Consider the following 24,182-nt stretch of genomic DNA (forward strand, 5'->3'; position numbering starts at 1 on the left):
GTTTTCTATTTACTCACACATCTAACATTTCCAGAACCTCAAAATTTTTTTCCATAGATACTAATTTCCATCTGGCTTTCCTTTCCTTCAACCTAATGGACTTCCTTGAGCATTTATTGTATTTCAGATCTGCTGGAAACCAACACTTTCAGCTTTGGTTTGGCCAAAAATGTCTTTATTTCATTTTCTACTCAAAGGATATTTTCACTGGAGCTTGACAGTTGTTATTTTACAGTTGTCATTCCACTGTATTCTGTAGTCCATTGTTTCTGATGAGAAGTCAATGATTTTCACCATTGTTTCCATGTATATAATCTATTTTACCCCCGCTGGCTGCTTTTTAGATTTTATTCTTTAACTTTGGTTTCCAGCAATTTGGTTTTCCTTGAATATTTCCATACTAGAGTTTTTTGAGCTTCTTGAATATATGGGATGATATTTTACATGACATTTGGAAACATTTAAGTCAGTAATTCTTTAAAAAATTTTTCACTGCTCTTTTCTCTCTCTCTCCTTTTGGTCTGTTTCTATTAACTGTTTGTTCTCTTGATGATAATACTTTCCTGTTTCTTCACATGTTCAGCGATATTTAAACTTTATCCTGGATATTGTGTATGATGTATTGTAGTGAACTTGGATTTTGTTATCTTCCTCAGAAAAGTGTCATGTTTTGATTTATCTGGCAGTTAAATTACTGATGACCCTTACTTATCCAGCAGAGGCATGGATTTAGGCTTCTTTCAGGTGAGTCTATTTTGGTTTTGTGCATTCTAGACTTTAGTCCTTAGATGTGGTCTTTCCGGCTAGTGTATGACTCTTCTAGAGTTTCAATAGAACGACTGAGGGGTTATCAGTCTTCTCTAATTTGGTGGAACTTAAACTCCAAACTCTGCCTCCCAGCACTGAGGATCTGCTAAAATCTCTGCTCAGTTCCTTAAGCTTTCCAACTGTCTTCTTTTTCTTTTTCTCCTCCTCCTCCCTCTCCTTCTCCCTCTCCTCTCGCCTCTCCTATTTTTTTTTTTTCTTTTCTCTGCTGGGTTCCACATATGCAGTTCAGAGGTCAGCCAAGGATTTTAGGGGAGTTTATATTCAGATTTTTGGGCCCCTTCTCTGTGGCTCTTATCTTTTCTGGGATTTCTCCCCTCAATTTTGAGGTAGCCCAAGAGCCCCAAACACCAACCTGTGAGTCCTCAGCCCAGCAAAACTGTCGCTTTCTGCTTGACATTCATTCTCTGTGAGTTATGTGGGCTTGGAGATCCCTCGAAGGAAAATCCAGGTAAATGTGGACAGTTCTCTTCTTTCAAGGGTTCTGTTGCTTACAGTTTTTGCCTGCTATTGGTTGTTCTCAAGAACCCCTCATTTAAAAAAAATGTCTTGTCCAGCATTGGTAGCTGCTATAGACAGGAGATTAGTCCAATGTAAGTTACTCTGCCGTTATCAGAAATCAGAAGTCTAATTAGTATTGGTGGACATTTTTTTTTTCATTTTGGACTTTCACAAATAACACTGCCATCATATACTCGTACAACCTGACCGATCTATATATCCTAGTGAGGTTTTGTGAGTAAAGGAGTGGGAAGAGTTCCTAATGATAGAATCACTAGATCTAAGAGTACATACTTTGAAACATTTGCTAGAAATTGCCAAATATATCTCTAAAACGTGGTGGCAATTATGTTTGGGATGACTGTTTATCACACCTTCTTCAAAACTGAGCATCATAACATCTAAAATTTTGTTCAGCATTCTGACTAGTAAAAATTACATCTCATTGTTGTGCTGTGTGTTTGTGGATTTATCACTGAGCCGGACCAGCTTTCACTATTGGTCATTCTACTTCTACTTTACCCGCATATAGAAACATCTCATTTCTCGCAATAATAAAATTAGTAAGAGCCAATATTTACTGAGCGACTCCAAGGGCAGGTTGTGACTGGACAACCTCACCCTTCTTGCTACAGTAGTTGCTTCAGGAATGGGCATGTAGCCCAGACCTATGGCAATTTGGATTCAGCCAGGGCCCTACAGTGCAAGTGTGGGGCGTTCATCAGATGGTTTGGGGGAAGAGAAGCCTTTCATCTCCTGGAACACTGATGAGGAAGTTTTTAGCCTGAGGAGCTCCTCCCGTAAGGGAAACCAGTCTGACAATAAAGACTTATACACAAAAGAGAACAGAACAGAGACTCAAAGAGAAACAGAGCCATAGTCTGCTCGCTTTGTGATCTGCTGGATCAAATCAACCTTGAAGTTTGCCCTCTGTCTGCAGTTTTCCCACTGTGAGAATGAGTAACTTCTCTTACTGTGGTAGCTGACTGGATTTTCTCTCGCTTGCAGCCAACAGCATTCCAAATCACACATGAGCCAATCTGATGAGCTCCTGTTCGCAGGCAGTGGGCATGTAGTTGTTTTATCTTCTATGGTTGTCAATCATCAAATATAGAAAACCAATTTTAGAGATAGAGCGGAGACCTCTGAGTTTCTTTATTTCTTTATTTTTTAAAAGTTATTTATTTATTTATTTGACAGAGAGAGAGAGAGAGAGAGAGAGATCATAAGTAGGCAGAGAGGCAGGCAAAGAGAGAGAGGGGGAAGCAGGCTTCCTGCTGAGCAGAGAGCCTGATGCGGGGCTTGATCCCAGGACCCTGAGATCATGACCCAGGCCGAAGGCAGAGGCGTGAGCCACCCAGGCTCCCCTCAGAGTTTCTTTAATATCTAATAACATTCCAAACAGAAAATGTGTCATAACGAATGCAGATCTGTTCCAAAAGGTCAGCCCACACAAATTTATATCAAGTTTGTGGCTATTTAGGGAAAGTGGGGAATAGGCAATGAAGTCATTTTATTCTGTTATGTGTGAAAAGTAGTTTTGTTATTTTTTCTTAGTTAGGAACTAAAAACTATGAGAGCTGGTTTGTGATTTATGGGAGTTAGTCGGGTGTTGTGATTAAGAACATGGATTTTAGAATTAAACTCCCTGGGCTCAAATTCTCAGACTTAGCTGTCATGTGACCTTGAAAAAACCCTTTAACTTCTCTGTGCCTCAGTTTCCTCAGAGGCAAAGATGACTTAATCATGGTGTTTATATCTGGGGTTGTTAACAGTGATTGTGTGAAAGTATAATCCTTGGTAGTTAGCAAGTCATAAGGTTTGCCTTAGTATTATTATTATAGTTACCTGCTTTTTAAGAACGGTTAAACAGTATCTTGGGAGCAAAAGAGCTAATTTTAGAACTGCAGAATGTAGAGACTGAAGAACAAGCCCTACTGAGCCAGCCTTTGCCTTCCTTGGTCACCAGGCATTTTACCATCTTGTCTACCATCAGTGTTTTTAAGGAACAGAGATGTGAATATTGGTATCTACATTGCTTTTGAGAATTTTGTGGCCATAGCTAAGTTTTGGAGTGAGCTAGCCTGAAAATTATCCTAGAAATCAGTCAAGGATCTGGTTCAAAAGCAACAGACTGGACTTTAGTGCTTTGAAGCAGTGACTACGGGCAAGGACCATCATGGTTGGGATCCCAGGCTCTGGGGACAGCCCACCGAGGTTCACACCCTGGTTCTACCACTTTTTAGTCATGGGCCTTTGGGCAAGTCAGTTACTTACCCTTTCTACGCCCTCAGTTTCCTTGTTTATCGAACTGGATAGTCAAGTGTGATTTCCTCAGTTGGATCTTGGAAAGATGATATGACACAGAGTGCTTGGTAGTATGGTGCCTGGCCCAATGTCAGTTCTTAAAGAACCTTGGTTCCGTTTCCACTTTATTGAGCTTGTTGCTTCTTTTCTCTATCAAAGTTGTGTGATTTCCCTCCAGCTTGTTTCGGGATCTCCTTGCAGAAGTGCAGAGGGTTATAAGAGACAGAAGGAATGTACCATTCATCAAAGGGAACCCCTTAGGTGCCTTTGTCCACTGCTTCCACTAGGGGGCAGCCCAGCCTCAAAGGGAGCCTTGGGGAAAGGTCGCGGGCACACACAAGCTGGGGTTCTTCATTCGGGTCCGTATCTTCTTGAAATAACTTTTGGGTGGACGTGAATTGTCATAACTTCCTCTTTCCAAACCATCATGATGAGTGACAAAGGAATACGACGAGGATGTTCTGGGACAGGGCTTTGAACGAGTTCCTTGGTTAGTCACATCTTCTTTTGAAAAGGAGGTTTAAATCTGCCAGAGAATGTAAAAATAAGACCTAGGTGATGGGGCAACTTTTGTTTCTGTCCTCTTTTTCCATTTCTCTGTTCCCTACACCCTCATTCTCGTTCATTATTTGTTTATTTCTTCTTACCGAAAACCTTCTTTGTGCCAGGTGCTGGGAATGCACGAGTGAAAAAGGTGAACAGTGTTCCCGCTTTCACAGGGGCCGAGAGTCTGCTGGGAAAGACAGGCATTAAACGATAATTATACAACCGATGACTGTATCTAACTCCATTGTGACAGACCTTGAAGCCAAGCTCTGGGGCTGTGTGACTGTGCAAATAGACCTTAGGGGTGGGGTGCTGGGAGGGCAGGTTAGGGCAGCTCTCTCCGAGAAGCGGAGACCTGGAGGAAGAGAAAGAGAGAATCTGGGACTCTGTTCTGAGTGGAGGCAACAGCACATACAAAGGCCCTGAGGCAGGAATGATCTCGGCAAGTGTGTGAGATAGCTAGAAGGCCAGGGTGGGGCTGAAGCAGAGGGAGGGAGCAGGAGTGGTAGGAGAAGGCAAGGAAATGGATTCTCCCTGAGAAACTCCAGGAAGGAGCGCAACCCTGCTGGCATCTTGGTTTTGGCCCCATGAGAACTGATTCAGACTTTTTTTTTTTTTTAAAGATTTTATTTATTTGACAGACAGAGATCACAAGTAGGCAGAGAGGCAGGCAGAGAGAGAGAGAGAGAGAGGAGGAAGCAGGCTCCCCGCTGAGCAGAGAACCTGATGTGGGGCTGGATCCCAGGACCCTGGGATCATGACCTGAGCCGAAGGCAGAGGCTTCAACCCACTGAGCCAGCCAGGCACCCCTGATTCAGACTTTTGACCTCCAAAAGTGAAGGGCAATAAATGTGGGCTGTTTTCAAGTCACTGAGTTTGTAGTATTTGTTTTAGGCTGATCCACAATGAAGACACACGTGAGACCTATAAGAAAACTACTGTAATGGTTTAGCTGAACTTTGGGAGTGACTCGAGAAGTATTTCTTTACCTTCCCTACTAGGTGTTGAGACCTGTGCGAGGCCCTCTGTCATGCTGATTATCAGGCCACTAGTTACCCCTGTAGGGGCAGGATTTCCACACCGCCCCCACACCCGCACCCCCCCGCCAAGGGCCTCTCAATATATTCGCTCTGCAGTACACTCAGTCCTCATACTTAGGATTCTGTGTCACCCTGGGGGAAGCGACACTTGGTGGCAGTGCCAGGGGCAGACAGCTTCAGAAAATTAAAACGGCAGGGCCCCTCTTTGAGCCAGGGTATGACAGTGAACCGGGCAAGCGCGCGCTGAGACAGGAAGCGGGATGAGAGTTGGGACCGTCCCAGGTTTGACCATCCGAGGTGTGGCTGCCCAACCAGGTACACAGATGAAACACAGATGCTTGACCCAGGGGAATACACAACGGCACCTCTGCTTCCCTCTCCTGACTTCTGATAAAGAAATCTCCATCGGAACAAATAATACATAAATCTGTATTGGAAAGGGACGTCGTCTTCTTTCTGTGGCTTCTCCAGGAATGGTGGGTGGTGCCTGGATTGTCTTTATGCCTCCTTCTGCCTGTGTCAAAACCAGAATTCAAAGTGTGTGGGTTCAGGGACCTGTTTTTATAGGGTAACTCCCCAGGCTCAAATATCTAACATCAACGAGCGTTTTTTTACGGATCGGTAGTAGACAATGAAGGTGGATGCTGTCTTAGAAATTTTTTTTTTTTTTTTTTTGTAATCAGTGGCCCAAAACCGTCTCTTATATTTAGAAGCCTGGATCTAGGATTACATATCAAGATACATGCATAATGCTGTTTTGCTGAATGCAGCTGTCCTAGCGTAGGCCAGAGATAATTTGCTGATCCAGGAGCTGAGGCCAGCGAATTTATGTCTGCATCTGCTTCTGCCCATAACTCTTGGGTAAAGATAGGGCAACTTCAAGGACTGTAGCCGTATCAGCCTGGGCAAGGCATAGAGCCGTGGGACAGGGACATTTGTTTCCTGAGGCTCCCGCTCGCCTTGGATGCAGCCAGTGACACGTCCTGCAAAGTGACTGTGGAACCCCGTTCACGCCTGTCTTAGCATCCTCACATTTTCTCCTCATCGTTGGCTATGTGTCTGCTCCTCACCAGGGTCTCTCTTGATCCTACTGGAATCTCCAAAGCCTAGCCCGTGGTCGAACAGGGGCTCTGTAAATAATGATCAGGCGAGGGAGCAGATGAGAGCGACAACAGACTGGAGAAATGGTTCGAAACGACTTTCCATTACTTCTGCCCTCGTTTGTGGCAGGCCTGTAAGCAGCAGCAGGCCGAATGCAGACAGCGGCGTTTCTTCTGCTCAACTTCTGTCTCTCCTTCTTCTGGTAAAAGCACTTTGGGTTTCCTTTGGGAAGCCATCCTCCCCACTCAATCCATAAAGTTTGGGCAGAGCTGACCTCACCTTCCGTTCTACTGGCTGAGTCACGAGCCGGGCCAGGCCAATGAGGGTGCCACACTCCCTTGGTCACGGATTCTGTGTGTGTTGAAAGGGTGGCCACACCTGTTTGTTAATGGCTAGTATCCGTACCGATGGACTGGTTCTCATTCTGAATCAATTTTGCATTATTTTGAATCATACCTGCCCCCCCCCCACAGCCCCCATAGCTCTTAGGGGAAAGACACTTCATTTCCGCCACATTGCTGAGCTGGTGGGAGAAGCTGGGAGCTGCTGGCAGCCGTCACGGCCACCACGAAACCAAAATGAACACAGGAAGTTGAAGCCGAGAAATAGGTAGGGAGAATTTCTTAATGCTGAGCACCGAGATCCAGCCATGCCTGAAGCTATTTCTGGAATTTTCAGTTACAGGAACCAGTAAACTCTACTTTTTGGTCTAGCCTTTTTTTGGGGAGGGGAGGGTGTGGTCATTGGCTGCTGAACATGTCCCCTGCCCTTGGCCAGGCTTTTTTCTCACTGCTTTTTGGAGTGGAGCAGGGATGATCTCACTCTTGCAGGAAGCCCTGGAGAAGACCATCACCTTACTTTATCAGTATGAAAGCTCTCTGCCGGGTTCTGAGGGCCCAGCAAAAATCAGGCCCCTGTGGGTCCCAGGGAACTCCTTTAGTGACTTAAGTGGAAGGAACATTTTCAGTGCTTCCTGGGAGGGCATTTCTGAGTCAACTGCTCTCCAGCCCTACCCCTGGCTTCTCTGTGTTCCTTCCTACAGGGAGCCCACCGTGGTTATGGGAATCTCTAGAAGGTTGGGAGCGCCAAGAAAACACAACTTACACACCATGGTAAACAGGCTTACTTAAAACCATTTTTATTCTGCCTCTCAGTGACACTTCTCATTTGAGTTGGGTAAAAGATCGGGGACCCAAACACAAACAAACAAGAAACGAGGTGTCTGAAACAAATCAGGACCCAATACACTGGAATGAGGCTGGGATCCCTGCCTGCTGAGAGATTCATGGCCCTGATTCCATTTCCTCCTGGGACAAGTGCTGGCTCATGGCAGACATCCAGGTGAAGGGACAGGTGGCATCTGACATCCATCAACGTTGATTGTTTTGCTAGGGTCCAGGGTTTTAACAAATAGCCTGAGATTCATAGTAATCTAAGAACAATGCTTTGTATTTGGATAGAGCTTAGAATCTCCCTCCAGGGGCATTCCCATCGATTACGATGATTAATTCTCGTAACAACGCTCTGAGGTATGTAGGCAGGTGTTTTTATGTCCATTTCCAGGTGAAGAAACTCGAGGCACAGAGAGGCTAAGAAACTTGCCTAAAATCAGCTTACATAGCGAGTTAGTGGCAAAAAGGCATTGGGATGCAGGTGTTTTCTCAGCCTCATGTTTATTCCTTAGAATAAGCTGCCTTTTCTCTTGCTTAGGAAAGTTCATTACCACTGTGTTTCTCTATGAGTTCTTGAAGTTATTTTTGCCATGTATACATATCACCCGTTGTGTTAACTCCTTGGTATTTTCTTTGAGTACTCTTTTTTTCCTTAAGTAAGTGTATTTGGACAGAAACAATAGATCCCATCCCTATGGGGAAACTGTAAATAGAAGGCGATTAATAAAAGAAATACCACGAAAACAGGACTATGTTCTTAAGTTCTATCTCGACTTTGAACCTGAAACCTGCTCTTTACGAAGAAGGGAAAAGAGCTAAAGTCATGGAAAGGTGTTGAGGACCCATGAGCACTAAATGGAAGTTTTCTCTTTGCTGTAATCAGCACTGGACAAGACTAGGAAAGGGGAAACATACTTTGCAATTGGTATCACTTAGGGTTGTGTCCTAGAACTGACTTGAAACTTATCTTGAGTACCACTAGCTGTATGCCTTGCATTCCGTGAAACTCTGGGTTGGTGTGTTTTGGCAGGCAGAATAATGGCATCATTAAACCAGTACAATCACACCTAAAGGGGTTACCTTTGACAAAAGAGAAATACAGTGGGTGGCATTTCCAGGTTGGCATCCGGGAAAATCAAAGATCGTGCTTGAGACTTGTTAAAAAAAAAAGAGAGAGAGAGAGAGATAGTTTGAAAAAAGCACATTCCTAAAACACAGCCAGTTTATTCCCAAAACTGGGAAAGGGAAAGGCATTCCTATACCTAGAATTGACCATGAAGTACATTCTCAGAATCTTTAAGTGAAGTGAGGGGAACAGCGGTGGATGCAAGCAAGGGAGGGGACCATTGGAAGATCGAGGTCAGGACAAAAGGCCAGAAAGCCCTTTCCTTGGTTTCTTTGGGGAGCGATTGAACTCTGGGGGTTGTGGCGGGGAGCAGCTGATGGAGGAGGACCCACCAGATCCAACAGGCAAAAATAAAAGGAAAAAGCAAAAGCACAGATTCCACTGTCGGACAACTTGAAACATGCTGCAAGCGTTTGTGCCCGACTTTGCAGACACCTGCACCCGTTGTTCTTCCTAGGACCTCCCTCCTCCCGCCAGATCTGGACCCCCTTCACCCCCCCCCATTAGAAGTACTGAGATTTCCCGAGGCTCATCTCTGCAGAGAGGAATGGACATGGAGGCTTTCACTAAACTCAGACAGTGAGACTTGAGTTTTTCTTTTTCTTTTTCTTTTCTTTTTCTAATCAATGACTGGCTGTCCTAGCAGTACTACTTGGTTTTCCTTCATTTTGGAGATTTTTCCTTTTTCTTTTTCTTTTTTTAAAAGTTCCTTTGCCAGGGACCTGCCTCTGGAGATAGCTGGAGGAGGAGATCTCACAGTCTTGAAGTCAAGGGTCCATTCCTTAGAAACTCCTGTGGGTATGTGTGTGGATGAGGTCTGTCCTCCGTGCTCGCAGTAGACTGCTGACGGCTCAGGCTCTGTGTGGAACAAACAGATAGTGAGAAAGAGAGAGAGAGAGCGCGCGCGCACAGGCCCAAGCCTTCTTGACCCAAGGGCTTCCGTTCTCTCTAGGAGAAGTCCAGCACATCTGTGTTTTTGAGTCTAAGCACTGGCTTCCTTTTGAGAAACATCATTATCTGGAAATGTATTTACTTTTACAGTTGGTGCATGCAAAAAAAAAATAATAAATCCCACAAATGGTACAGATGCAACAAAACTCTTCATGAGTGTTTCTGAACCCCATTCTCCTCCTCAGGGGCTAGTAGCACCGTTAGGATTTGGTGTACACCCTCCAGGTGTTTTTCTCTGCACTTAAATCCATAAGTGTGCACTCAGAAATTCATCTTGTGTGCGTTTATGTAAATGGCATAATGCTATGCCCGTATACTGTATGTATGTGTCATATATGTAATGTAACATATATATGACACATATATATTCATGCATTAATTTATTCAATAAATATTTACATGGTAGGCAGTGCTCTAGACGCTGATGAGGACAGGTGTCCCACAGTTACCTGGTGAGTACCATGTGCCAGGCACTGTGTCAGGCACAATTTAATCTTCACAGTTCTGTGGGCTAGGTACTGTTTTGTTCCCATTTTATGGATGAGAAAACTAAGGCACAGACTGGTTAAAAGACGTGCCCAAGAGCACACATCTACTTAGAGGTGGGACCTGCATTTAAAACCCAACAGTTTAGCTTCAAAGTGAACATCCTGAGGGGTTATGCTCTATTATTATGGACAGTGACAGCAATGAAAGTGTTTTTGGTTTTCATTCCAGTAGGATGAGAGAGACCATAAAAGTATATATGATTATGTGTATGTTAATATATAAAATAGATAATTATATATCAGTATATTATAGGAATTATGTATAACTTATATTACATATTTGGTTTCTCAGGGAGTGGTAAGTACTAGGAAGAAAAGTAAAGTTGGGATAAGGGACCAAGGGAAGGAGAGCGGGGCTGTGGGTGTTATTTTAGAGAAGCGGTCAGCGGTAGCCTCTGTGCTAACAAAGGGGCAAGCATCTCAAGGAAAGATGGGAAAAAGCCATGTGGATATTAGGAGGAAGGGAATTCTAGGTAGAGGGACCAGAAAGTGCAAAGGCCCTGTGGCAGGAACATACTCCGTGTAGCTGAAGTGGAGGAGGGAGGGGCAGTGTGCTGGGAGATGAAGACAAAGAGGCAGCAGCCAGATCATGTGGGGCCTCATAAGCCACAGTATGGGAGATTATCCCTGTGTAAGCTGCAGTGTGGCATTCCATCCTATGAATAAACCACTGTGTATTTAATCATTTCCCCATCAATGGCCATTGAGGTTGTTTCATGGTTCCCCCTATTTCAAACAGAGCTGCAATGAACTTTCCTGCACATTCTTGGTCCTCTACCCTGTGTGCATTAGAATCCTCTGGAGAGCCCTAAACCCTACCAATGCCCGGCCCTATCACTAGAGATTCTGATTTAACTGATTCAGGGTGGGCCTTGGACATTGTTTCTTGTTTTGTTTTTTTTGTTCTTTAAAGCTCCCCAGGCGATTCTAATGTGTAGCTAGGGAAGAGAGCCACTGTTTTACATCCTTTTTGTGCACTTATATCTAGGGAGGATATCCAGACGTAGAATTGCTGAGTGGGTGGCTGATGGATTTTAAAGTTTAATAGACGTATCCAACTTGACCTCCCAAGCACTGTCCCAATTTACTCTTCTGCCAAGAGTGTTGTATCTAATTCTGCACACTCTTGCTAATCTTGATGTTATCTATCTTTTTAATTGTTTCAATCTGGCAGACACACAAAAAAATGAAGTGTATCATTGTCCTTTTAACTTGTATTGTTCTGGCTACTGGGAAGGTCGGACATGTTTTTCATGGTTATTTTGATTTCTTTGCCCGAGTCCACCAGTTTATAACCTTTTCAAAGCCACAATCTTTCCATTGTTGGTGATGACTTAGGTGTGACTTCTGGAAGTAGGTAATGTTCCCCATTTTTCATCATGAGATCACAAGAATTCTCTGAAGACACAACTATGCAGAACAATGCCCAGGAAGTTTTATAGTCCAACCCATCATGTAGGAAAGAAGATGGATTTGCTTTTACGTTTTTGCAAAAAGGCCACCTTCTTGCTTCTTGCCCACCTTGATGCATATGCTTGCTTCCAATCCTAATGCAACTGAAGGATATTTTGCGGCCAGCAAAGGACTCATGCCGGTTTGTTTGTAAGACCTAAGCTTTACCAGTGCATAATGGGTTAACATCTGCTAACTTTATGTGGGCTAATGGGCGACTGCCATGGGATCCTTAATCCAGTTAGGAGGTCACATTCTTCCTTAATGGAAACTTTGGAACACGAAGGCTTTCATTGCTAAGAATGAGAGACAAGCATTTTTAATACATGGTAGGGGTGTGCTTGGCTATATAGAGACCTAAGGCCATCCAGAGGTATAAGTTCAGTGGAATTGCATTGTGCATGCATTTAACGTATGGTGAATGGACCATTCATGTTTCTCCAAAAGAAAATGGAGCTGAAGATTCTGGCCATCACCATGATCAGTGCTCATGAACATAGGTGGGCATTCGACTCCTATTCCTTCTGTGTGAGCTTAGAGCCTGGTTCCAGTGTTGAACATATGCCGTGATTCCCTAAACAGCCAGCTGTTTGAGCCCATGCTCAACCCAAGGGATGTCATCTCTTTCAACACTGGTGGGAACATTGGCTCTATTGGGCTGACCAGGGTGTGAGTCTCTTAATAGGGCATCCCACTAGGGATGCTTCCAAGATGAATTTTGATTATCCTCAAAGTTCCTCTGATGTCCTGACATTTGAACCTCCCTCCCCCTGAGTAGGATGAAAGTGCCCTGAAAGTCAACTGTCATATTTGTGGTGGGCAACCCTCATTTACCTTACATCCAAGCTTTATCATGGTCAACTGTTTTTGCTGCTAAGGAAGTTCCACTGAATTCTACAAGGCATCAGATATGTGACCATGAGCTTGATCATGAGAAGAGAGGGAAGAACAAACCTGGGAGCCGTGTAAAGTTTCTAGGGAGTAGGGAGCAAGCAGCAGGGTCTGAAGTTCCTACCAGGCTTAAGGATGTAAAAAAGTCCTGTCTTGTGACATATGTTCACACAGGCAAGAATGTTCTCCATTATTCAAGGTCCTAGATGAATGGCTCTAGAACTTCAGAATACCTAGAACTATTTGGGAGGGGAGTTTCAGGGCTACTTGGGGTCTGGATTGGAGGCCAGGAATCTGCATTTTCACAAATATCCCAGTTGAATCTGTCATAGATGCTTCCAAGACTTTGGGAAACACGACGGGAATAACCTCATTTTGCTTGAATCCTCAAGACACCAGCAGAAAGCGAAAGCCTGTAGACAGGTTGATTTAGGCAGGGAACTTGAATGATTCGATCAATAGAGAGACGGCAGCAATATTTAAATGTCTGGGCTCCGTGTGATTCATTTCTCCTCTTTCCCTAGCAGCTGGAGAATAGGGAATTTTCTGGCTTGGAGAGCCTGCAAATTTCTGCTTCAGTCGGCACCAGAATGCTTCTCTTCTGAGAGCACTGCTTCCTATCCCAAGCTGTTGAGTGTTTTAGGGTCAATGATTCCAAGTCCTTGTGGATTTCATGTCACGACACTCTATTTTTCTTTGCTCCAACCTCCACATGGCTTGCAGAGATATCCTGTGAAATTAGGATGAATGAGACTTTTTTCTGAGTTTGGGTAAAGACTCTGATGATCCCAGTCTGTCCACCTGGAATTTCCATCATCTGGGGGAGAAGAGATGGGTTACAGTTCTCTCGATAAGGATACAGAGAAATTTTTTTGAAAGGCAGGGACTTTGGGATTAGTTACAGTGTTGTCAATTAGGATAAAGAAAACTTTTTTTTTTTTTTAAAGATAGGACCTTGGGGTGCCTGGGTGGCTCAGTGGGTTAAGGACTCTGCCTTCGGCTCAGGTCATGATCCTATGGTCCTGGGATCAAGCCCTGCGTAGGGCTCTCTGCTCAGCAGGGAGCCTGCTTCCCCCTGTCCCCCTGCCTACTTGTGATCTCTCTCTCTGTCAAATAAAGAAATAAAATCTTAAAAAAAATAAAGGCAGGATCTCATAGTTTTCAGAAGGCCAGCTTTTACTTAATTCTTTTGAGTGAAATTCAGAAAAGTTACCTACTCAAAGATTTTTGTCTCATATCTGGGCTTGGGCTCCTCTAACACCAGACTTCCCCAGGCCCCCTCAGTGGAATCCCTGACTGCCTTGAGGATTGTCGCAAAAGAGCCTTCCCGTGGGTATGTCCCACTCCTTGGCCATAATTTGACTCCCTTCCCTGGCAATGAGTGAGACATCACACATTTTGCGTGATGAATTTGCTGATGGAAATGAAGACTGGTCCCTCTGTTAAAGGCTATTTTCTGTTAGCGCATTCTTCCTTTCGGGTTCAGGAGGGAGGAAGTTGGGCAAAGAGTATTGTGGTGACCACCTGCATCCAAACCCCAGGTGGGAACGGGGAGTGGAAAATGCAGATTCTTGGGGCTCATTGCTGATTTAATGGACTTTCAGTCCTTTGAGATGGGGCCCTGATGTCAACTTCTTTTAAATCTCCCCAGGTAACTCGCATGCAGCTCAAAGTTAGGGAACCTCTGCCATAGTAATTCCACATTGCTGCTCAGTTCCTCCCAGGGCTGGGAAATTTTATTTCAAAGGATTACTGAGAAATTCGCCTGTTATTGGTCTTAAGAAGATAGAATTGATTTCATTCTCTAAGGGCTAGTTTCTTGCTCTCTCTTACACACACACACACACACACACACACACACACACGACAAAGCCTTTAAATTTGAAATTCTCCATGGGATTCTAACTCTGGAAAACATTTTTGTTTTCTTTGATAACAGAGAGAGAAGGGTATCTAAAAGAACCAACCATACAGGTGAGGAAGTAATTCTAGCTTCACTTTATAGATATGGAAACTGAGGCTGACAAGAGTTTAGTAACTTGCCAGGGTGGTCTGCGTGGTGGGACTAGGATTTGAATTCTGGTGAAGCCAGAGTTGAGATCCAGGCTCTAACCGCTGTGAATCACTGCTTCTTAGCAAGAAGGGATGGAGGGGGCGACTTCCTCTCGATCATTTACAGTTGTTAACAGAACCTGGTCCCAAGCTTATCCACATTGATGCTTTGTCTCCAGATGGAAACACTGATATTAAGAATGGAGAAAGTCCCCACATATGAGGACTTCTGGGTCCCTTGTGAAACTTCTTGGATGGTATCTAATGGACATACTGATCTCTGAAAGCCACATTGCCTGCCAGAGACAGCAAAGTAGATAATGTCCAGGCTGGAATGTGATTTTGTATTTTTTTTTTTTTTCATTTCGTTTTGTTTTTGACCCTCATCCTATGCTTAAATGCTGTGAATTGGTTGCCAAGATCTAAAACCCAGGAGATCTGAGATGAAAAACCTTTCCAGTGTTTCTTTGAAAAATGAGCTTCCTGGGGTCTGCATTCTAAGTGGTCACAATCAGCTGAACTGTGCTCTGGAACACTGCAGTCCCCACCACTCCCTATAGCCCCACAACCAGGCCACTCCATTCATGTATATTTCTTGCGTACCTCCTGCAGTGCTTTAATTTTGTTACCCTTGGTGCTGCCTTTTTTTTTTTTTAAGATTTTATTTATTTATTTGACAGAGATCACAAGTAGGCAGAGAGGCAGGCAGAGAGAGAGGGGAAAGCAGGCTCCCCACTGAGCAGAGAGTCCAATGCAGGGCTCGATCCCAGGACCCTGAGAGCATGACCTGAGCTGAAGGCAGAGGCTTAACTCACTGAGCCACCCAGGTGCCCACCCTTGGTGCTGTCTTATCACACATTTTTTATTTTTCAAGTTGAAGCTTCCCCATAACACCCTCCCCCATATAAATCAGTTCTGGAGGTAGCCACAAGGCGAGTACTATCCACTGATTTTTGTTATGGAGTATACTGGTTATTGGATTAGAGGCAGTGTGGCATTGTTGTGAAGAACACAGCTTAAACAGCTCTTGGAGCCAGATTATCCCAGGTTAAACCCTGCCATTATCGCTAACCAGGTGTGAGACACAGGCAAGTTATTTCTTTCCCCCCGCGTCTCAGTTTCCTTATCTGCAAAGTGAGCATAATACCCATCTCATGGGGTTGCTGGGGGGATCCAGTGGGGATTAATTCACGTAAGAGCTCAGACAGTAGCTGGCCTGTGCTAAATTCTATGTCAGTGTCAGCTGCTATTATTATAACCGACCTCAACACTGATCTGGGCAGTATGTATCTTCCCAAGTCCCCGGGAGTTAGGCCAAGACTTGGCCTCGTTCTCCTGGAACACCATCCTTTGAACTGAGCTCATGCGCACAAAGCCTTGAACTCTGTTTGGTAGCATCTTAAATTCTGAGGTCCTCCCCCAGCCAGGTTGATAACTGGTAACAGTAGTAATAATAGGGTTATAATAGTAGTAATAATAGTAATAATAGTAGTAATAATAGCAATAATAGTAGTAATAATAGGGTTAGTAAATGGTTTGCCTTTTTGGGGAACTAACTAAGGAACAGACACCATGCTGTATGTGTGCTGGTCATCTAATGAACCTTCGCGATTGCTTTATTCAATGGATACTACTATAATCCCCATTTTACGGAAGAAGAAACGGAGGTTTAGCACTTGGCTGAGAGTCTCACGGTCAGTAAGTGGCAGAGGGGGAAACCCAGGAAGACTGGTGCCAAACCCGCATTATAATACCTATAATACCTTGAGCCCCACACTCCAGAGCCCCGTGCTCACACGCAAGCACACGATGCCTTCCTTAAAGAATGAAGTTGAGTGTGTTCAGATCTGTTCTCTGACCATCTTCATAGGCCAACATCGTCAAATTTTCCATCTCGTAGGCAAGATGCCTTGTGCTTCTGTTGAATTTCCACTGTCCTTTCCTTCTCTCTTTGGTCTAAACCATCTTTTTTTTCCTTTGTGACACTTTTGTCTCCCTTCTGCCCCCCATCCAGCTATCCCAGTTGCCCCTGGGTCCGGCTTGTCTGATAGGAAGTTGACCTCCTGTGACATTGCACTACCCTCTTGACTGCCCCCCGGTTGCCTTGGCCCATCTGGCGGGGCTCACGGGTGTCCCCTTCCGCCCTCGCCCACCATGTGAGCCTTTCCTGAAACCAAGCCAAAGGGGCTGACCTTCTCAGCTTGAGGGAAATGGTGTACAGCTCACTGTGTCGCCCTGGCAGGGGCGCAAAACAAGGTCTCAGAATCCTTATCTTCCCTGCCAGGAGTGACACAGTGAGACAGAGATGGGTCTGGGCTTGTCGTTTCTGGGCCTCGGTCGTCTGTCACATGACCTTGCCCTCCGTCAAGCCTCTGATGGGAAGTGTCAGTGATTGTACCAGATTCAGCCCATCTCAGCTGGCTCGAGAAATGAGGATAAATTCGTCCAAATCCAGAGAGAGAGAGCAATGGCAGCCGCCTCTTTATGAGATGAGAGCATGTTGGCAAGACCAAAAATATGTGGTCACCCTTCTACCCTGATGTCGAACAGGTAGTCTAAATCATGAAGTCATTTAGCGGATCGGATGGCAAGGCAGAGCAAGCAAAATCCTAATATTCCATTGATTTCCCCACATTTCCCTCTGTCTTACGAAGAGGTAGAACTGTGTGACTGGTTTTAGCTGATACATTGAGAGCCTAAGGGACACTTGTCACTCCAGGGCCAAGGCATTGCAAATCCATGTGGGTTTCTCTGGTCCTCCTCGCTCCTCTCTCAGAGATTGGAAAACTGTGGCCCCTGGGCTAGAGATCTGTAAATAAAGCTTTATTGAACATAGCCGTACTCATTCATTTGCACACTGTATACGGCTGCTTTTGTGCTGAAAGGGGAGAGTTAAGTAGTGACATGCGATGGTGATAGACACCAATGATATTTACTCTTTGGTCCTTTGTAGAAAAAGTTTGCTGACCCGTGTTCTAGATAGAGCAGCTGGAGGACAGTGGGGCTTTGGATAGGCAGGACCCTGAGTGACTGGGTAGAGGAGAGACCCTCCACAAAGCTCCCTGGCTTATGTACCACCAGTGAAATAAAAATGAAAACTCTTTTTTGTTTGGGATTGTTTGCTTTCGGAACATAACATAACCTGTCCCCACAGATTACTATGGGCACTCAGGAGAAGGCATTCTATATTGGGAGGGATTCAAAAAAGCCTACTTACTTCCTTGTGAAGTGAACTACACAAGAAATACCGATGATGAGAAGGCCAATAATGATGGAGGCGATGGCCACCCACTTGGCATTCCTCCCGAGCCGCTTGGATCCTTCGAGGTCTCCCTCGTTGTAGCTGTTCAGAGACTAGGAGACACAAAGGAAGAGCTGGTGATGACACACAACCCACAGGGAAAAACATGTGCTTCTCAGACTGATCTGGGCAGGCAACATGGTTGTCACCTCCTCCAGGAAGCCCTCCCTGGATTCCCGGGTTGACTTCCTTCCCCGTCTGGATTTCCTGATCACCTTCATCTTAGTATTTACTATATAGCACATTAGAAGGATAGCTTTGGCCTCTCCCATTAGAATATTAAGTGCTACGTGGGACCATTTACCTTTTGTTCAGTAAGGTATACCAGTGCCATATTTATCATGAAGAGGATGCTTGAACAAATATTTATATAACGAACAGGTGTGCACATCTCATCCAGCAGAATGGGCTTTGCAAACCCTGGCCCACGGGCCAAATCCAGCCTGCTGTTTTATGAATGAACTTGGTTTGGATCACTGCCCCACTCATCTGTTTACTATTGTCTGTGGCTGCTTTCATGCTGCAAGAGTTGTGTGGCTAGATCAGAGACCGTATGGCCCTCAAGGCCTGAAATAGTTACTACTTGGCCCATTACAGAAAAAGTTCACTTCTCCTGCCCTAGACCTTCAATCCATGAAGTCTCTGATTGAATTGTCCCCTTCTGTCCCCAAGCCACACTGTCAATGGGTACCTATTCATATGGCTTTCCCAGCTGGTAAAATACTAGACTATTTCTATACTGGCTGGTAAATAGCAGTGACCCCTCCCCAAATCCCAGCCATCCTGGTCCGCCACCTGTGAATCCCCACCGGTTCAGCGACTTAAGGGTTACGACTGGGCCCAGCAGAACGTCCTTCCTCATTGAATATTTTGTTGTATATTTGAATACTTGTTGAATATTTTAAACATTCAAAGGCATCGCCTTTGTTGCTTGTACTTAGAGCAGTGTCTGCTGCCTTGTAGAACTCCAGAAATAAGTATTGGCCGAGGGGGTGAATGAATATACCCATTTCTCTACAGGATGTGAGTTTGTTCTGGGGCAAAGAGGAGGTGCTCAGAGAATGTTTGCTGCTGAGCGGGTGGCCAGGACAGCTGAACAGTCTTACAATAAGCCCTCTTTATCATGACTCCCCCTGCTAAGGCTCCCCCAGAAGTTCTGGTGCTCCTGGAAGAAGACTGGAAATATGTATTCATGAGTTACAGACAGACGTTGATCAGTGCGGGTAATTTTAGGTTTCAGTGGGAACCTCTCTTTCCGAGCCTGAAATCACAGCATGTCAGTAATAATTGCTCCTCTTCCTGGACTGTGAAGGAGGATTAGGCACATGCAGACAATTACAAGCCAGGGAAACACCCAGTATACCGCTGAGCTTCCCAATTCCAGAACATTCCATTAATTCTTGGATTCTGGCCACCTTTGCAACAAGCTGGGGGTCTCGGCCGTGAAGGGGGCTTGTGCTCAGGTATCGGGTGTGAATGGGAAGGCAGGGACCTGCACTGACGTCCAGAACATCTAGCAGGGAGAGCTCTGAGCCCTGAATCCTGGAGTGCGCGTTCAACCCTGAGTATTTATTAGAAACATCTGGCTAGCGTTTGTTTGTTTTAAATACAGATGTCCTGGAGAGATTCTGATTTAATTGGTATGGGGACCAGATACCAGTTTTCTTAAAAAAAAAAAAAAAAGATGAAATAGACATGAAATGTACCATTTTTACTATTTTTAAGTGAATAGTTCAGTGGCATTAAATGGTGTTCCCTTTGTTGTTGTTCAGCCATCCCCACCATCTGTCCTCCCAAAGTGAAACTCTGTTCCCATTAAATCCTAACTCCCCATTCTTCCATCCCCCAGCCTCCAGCAACTGCTATTCTATTTTCTGTCTTACGGACTGGACCACTCTAGGTACCACGTGTAAGTGGAATCATACAGTATTTGTCCTTTTGTGTCTGGCTTATTTCATTTGCAATGTCCTCAGGGTTCATCCGTGCTGTCGCATAGGTCAGAATCTCCTTTCTTTTTTTTTTTTTTTTTTTTTTTTAAGATTTTACTTATTTATTTGGCAGAGAGATCACAAGTAGGCAGAGAGGCAGGCAGAGAGAGAGAGGGAAGCAGGCTCCCTACTGAGCAGAGAGCTCGATGCGGGGCTCGATCCCAGGACCCTGGGGTCATGACCTGAGCCAAAGGCAGAGGCTTTAACCCATTGAGCCACCCAGGTGCCCGGAATCTCCTTCCTTTTTAAGGCTGACTCATACTCTGCTGTACGTATACTGTCACATTTATCCCTTCATCTGTCGGTGGACACCTGTGTTGCTGCTACAGTATTTTTTTTTAAGCTTCTTAGGATTGAAACCCTTTGGTCCAGATAGATATCTTTAATGCCCTGCAGGGTCAAGGTGCCCACCAATTTAAGATTTTATTCCGAGGAAGTGTGCAACAGAGCACGGGCTCTAAGCTCAAAGAGAGCTGAATTCAAATTCCATGTGTTAGCTGCTATGAGAATGAGAGCAACTTATCAAGCCTTGGTGTCCTCATCTGTAAACTGGAGACGGTGGTAAGCACCTTCTTCACAGTGGAGGAGTCAGTGAGTTATGAGTTAACACCAGTGAGTTAATGAGGAGCATTGCCCCAGCCCATGGTAAATGTGCAACAAATGTTAGCTTTTATTGTGAATTGCCGCTGTCTGTCTTGTTCTTCCTCCAACACTGAGAGGTCTTTGGGGTGCAGTAGACTCCTCTGGGCTCTTTACCAGAATCGGAGATGATCAGGCTCTGCCCCTTGCTGGAGCAGCACCTCTGGGACCCAAGTTTGAGAAGCTTTGGTTTAGATCAAAGTCACTGCATAGAATCTGAGAGCCCCCCAAATGCTGAGCTCACAATCCAGCTTATTTCTTAATTTTCATACTTTTCACAGTCCAGTTTAAAATGATACAGATTCAGATGCTCCTCAAGTGACTGTTACCCTGCATGCTGCTTTGGAGAACCCAGTTCTGAGAGGTGTTCCGTCCTGGCAATCCACTTGTGTTGCTGTGATCAGTGGAAAAATAACAAGACCCCTCCTTTCCCCGAATATCGTCGACTCCTGGCTGTTGGGATGAAAAAAAAACCCAGTTTCATGTTCCCGAGTGGGAAGGACAGCAAGTCGGTGCCATACTGAGAGGCGCATCTCTATCTGAGTCCCTTCTTTGCAGGGCCCTGCTGGTGGCCTGGCCGAGGGGCATTTGGGTCCAAGCCATGAGGGAGTCTTACTCAACCTACATCACTTGCTGACAGTCTGGCATCTTGTATGTGACCCTTCTCTCTGCAAACTACCCTCTCGCTGGGGCTCCTAAGGGACATGCTGGGTCGTTTAGGAATGAAGCCTCTGTTGGTTTGAAAAACAGATGAAAGATTCTTTCGGTATCCACTGTGGATTCTGCTCCCCCCATGAGTTCTCTTATGAATCCGTTTCCTCCTCTGGATTCATAGAAGAAGGGGCTGCCCAGGGGCGAATCTACCGGGAAATGTAAGGATATGGAGAGAAGAGGGTGGGAGACTTACGAACTCCCAGATTTCACTCTGCAGGAGTTGGGGAGTCTCAGGGTTTGGGGTGGCGATCTAACAAAGAAACGAGAGGGAATTAATGCTCCCTCCTCCATTCAGTGGGCGTCATTCTTTCCCTTCCCGATTGGAATTGCCGAGGATCTCCTGACAAATGCTACAGACTGAAGTGGTGCAAATGGGTTGTAGAGAAAACGCATAGTTTATAAATCTTTTTCTGAAGAGCTTAGAAAGCAAACTATCCCATCTGCTGTGCAAGAACCAGAGAGAAACGGGATGGCTTAGATCATCTTATTAGTTCTTTTACATATTACAGATGTAATTTGCGAACACATAAAGCTTTCGAATGCTACAGAAACATCCAGTAAATAGTAGGCTCTTCTCCCCGTCCTGTTTCCCAGAGGTAACCATTATTTGCGGCTTGGTAGATTTGCTTCTAGATTTTTTTCCCCCCACGAATAACGTGAAGGGAAAACTGACACTTTCTCTTGCTTCTGTTATGGTTAAGCACATCATGGATCTTGGTCAAGATAAAGAAGCAGCAGTTTGTTCCCTGAGATAACCCAAGAAGACAGAGTCAGTTTTTGACCCCATATCGCTCCAATATTAAACCCCGAATACTTCCCATCAATCTTAGCAAAGACCGCCTCATCTCTGCCTTGTGCAATGTTGGTACCCAAACATGGGCCACTTCCTTTGTGGCTATTGTAATCTCTTGAGAAAGTTACTGTTTTGCCTTGTTAGGTTTTTAAATCATGAACAGACTGCTGTAAATCTTGGTAGCCTTGGCAATTTTGCATTTGTTTCCTTGAAATACTTTGTGTTGTGCTAGCTAGTCTTTTCGAAGTTGGACTTCCTTGCATTTCGTTCTAAGTGAAATCTTTTCTTTTCTAAATGTTTTGGTCTCTGAGTCTTTCTTTGACAAAATTAATAATGATAACAGGTAACTTTTACTGAGTATTTATATGTTCCAGGCACTGTGGTAAATATTTTTCAAGGATTATCTCAGTAGTCTTCATAACAAGTGTGTGAGGTAGATGCTTTTTTTGTTTCCGTATTACTGGTGGGAAAATTGAGGTACAGAGAAGTTAAAGTGATTTGCACAGAGTCACATAGCTAGTTTGGTGAAGTGTGTATACATGTATATGAATGTTTATTGGTTAAATGTAGTTCTTTTTTAAAAAGATTTTGTTTATTTATTTGATGGATAGAGATCACAAGTAGGCAGAGATGCAGACAGAGAGAGAGGGGAAAGCAGGCTCCCCGCTGAGCAGAGAGCCTGATGCGGGGCTCGATCCCAGGACCCTGAGATCATGGCCTGAACTGAAGGCAGAGGCTTAACCCACTGAGCCACTCAGGCACCCCAAGTGTAGTTCTTCTTGATATACTTATTTCCTTTGTTCAGTTTTCTATTAGTTTGTCTTTTTCTCATTGATTTGTGGGAACTTTTTATATATTGTAGATCAGTGTTGTACAATAGTAATATGTAATGTTACTATTACTACTAATTACTATTATTATATTATTAGTAGTAATATTACTATATATATTACTATATATTACTATATATATAATATATACTATATTATATTATTATTAGTAATATTACTAATTACTAATAATTATTAGTAATATTACTATTACTACTATTACTATTAATGCTACTATAGTAATATTACTATTACAATAGTAATAGCATGTATGTGATTTTAAATTTTCTAGTTGCCCCATTAAAAATAAAATAAATAATGAGGTTAACTTTAATATTTTACATAAATTTTATGTGCACATACACACTCAGAGTTTTTTGTTTTCTCTTTATCCCAAAGATATGAATAGCATTATACTATATATGTTCTGCAACTTGTGTTTTTCCTCTATTATAGGTGGTGCACCTTTTCAAGCTAGTGCTTCTATACCTATCTCTTTCTCATCCCCCCACCCCCCCCAACTTAGGCATGATTTAAAATAACAAGTTATATTGATAGAGATCCTAATTCTTGCATCCTTGGGGGAAAATCTTCAATTGTCATTGTGCTTGTTGTTATTGTTTTTAGGTAACTTTTTGCTTTCAAGTAACTCCAGACTTACAATTTGTGAGCATAGTTGTCTCCTTTTTAATGGCTCTGTAGTAGTCACTTACATGGCTGCTCCTCACCATTATACATGTCACTCATTTAAAGTTTGTTACAATTACACAATGGGCTTCAGTAGACATCCTTATTCAAATTGCCCTGCCAAAAAGCTAGACAGATTTATACAGCCACTAATAGTATTTAAGTGCCCTTCCCCCCACATCCTTGCCAAAACTGTGTATTATCAATCTATTTTTTTGCCATTTTGACAGGTGACGAAGAATCTCAAAATGACATTTCTTTGATTCAGTGGTGAGACTGAGCTATCTTTATGTGCTTGAGACCTCTACTCGAACGTTCACCTTCTTAGAGAAACTTTAAAAGAACAGCTGATTTAAAACTCTCTCTGGTGACCAATACAGTGCCTAAAACATAGGAAATCAATAAATACTTGTTATATGGATGAATGTTTATTGGTCAACTGTGTTTCTTCTTGATGAATTTTGTATTTATCCTTTGTCCAGTTGACTATCAGTTTGTCTTTTTCTTATTGATTTGTGAGAACTTCTTGTATATTATAGATCACCCCTGTGCAACAGAAATAGAGTGGGAGCCACATATGTAATTTAAAATTTTCCAGTCACCACATTAAAAAAGTAAAAATAGATAGGGGAAATTAATAACATATATTTGATTTAACCTAGCATGTCCAAAATAATATCATTAAGACCTGTGGGACTACCCATATTTCAAATACTCC

The 24,182-nt window shown here is 43.9% G+C and overlaps 1 protein-coding gene across 3 annotated transcripts in view; it reads right to left on the reverse strand.

The window, feature by feature from the left end:
* Positions 1-7,432: 7,432 nt before the first annotated feature.
* Positions 7,433-24,182, reverse strand: part of TMEM233 (transmembrane protein 233) — a 39,001-nt gene continuing 22,251 nt past the window's right edge. Inside the window, exons 2-4 of one of the 3 annotated variants that reach the window (XM_080821953.1) lie at positions 17,730-17,866; positions 12,524-13,277; positions 9,238-9,476 (exon numbers count right to left, since the gene is read on the reverse strand). In XM_080821953.1, coding sequence (XP_080678079.1) covers positions 13,274-13,277; positions 17,730-17,866 — 141 coding nt within the window. In that variant the 3' untranslated portion in view covers positions 9,238-9,476; positions 12,524-13,273. Of the gene's footprint in view, positions 9,477-12,403; positions 13,278-17,729; positions 17,867-24,182 lie in introns of all 3 variants that reach the window. The other 2 variants (XM_080821954.1, XM_080821952.1) reach the window with 2 other exon arrangements.

The sequence above is a fragment of the Martes martes genome, assembly GCF_963455335.1.
Source record: "Martes martes genome assembly, chromosome: 13".
Taxonomy (NCBI): domain Eukaryota; kingdom Metazoa; phylum Chordata; class Mammalia; order Carnivora; family Mustelidae; genus Martes; species Martes martes.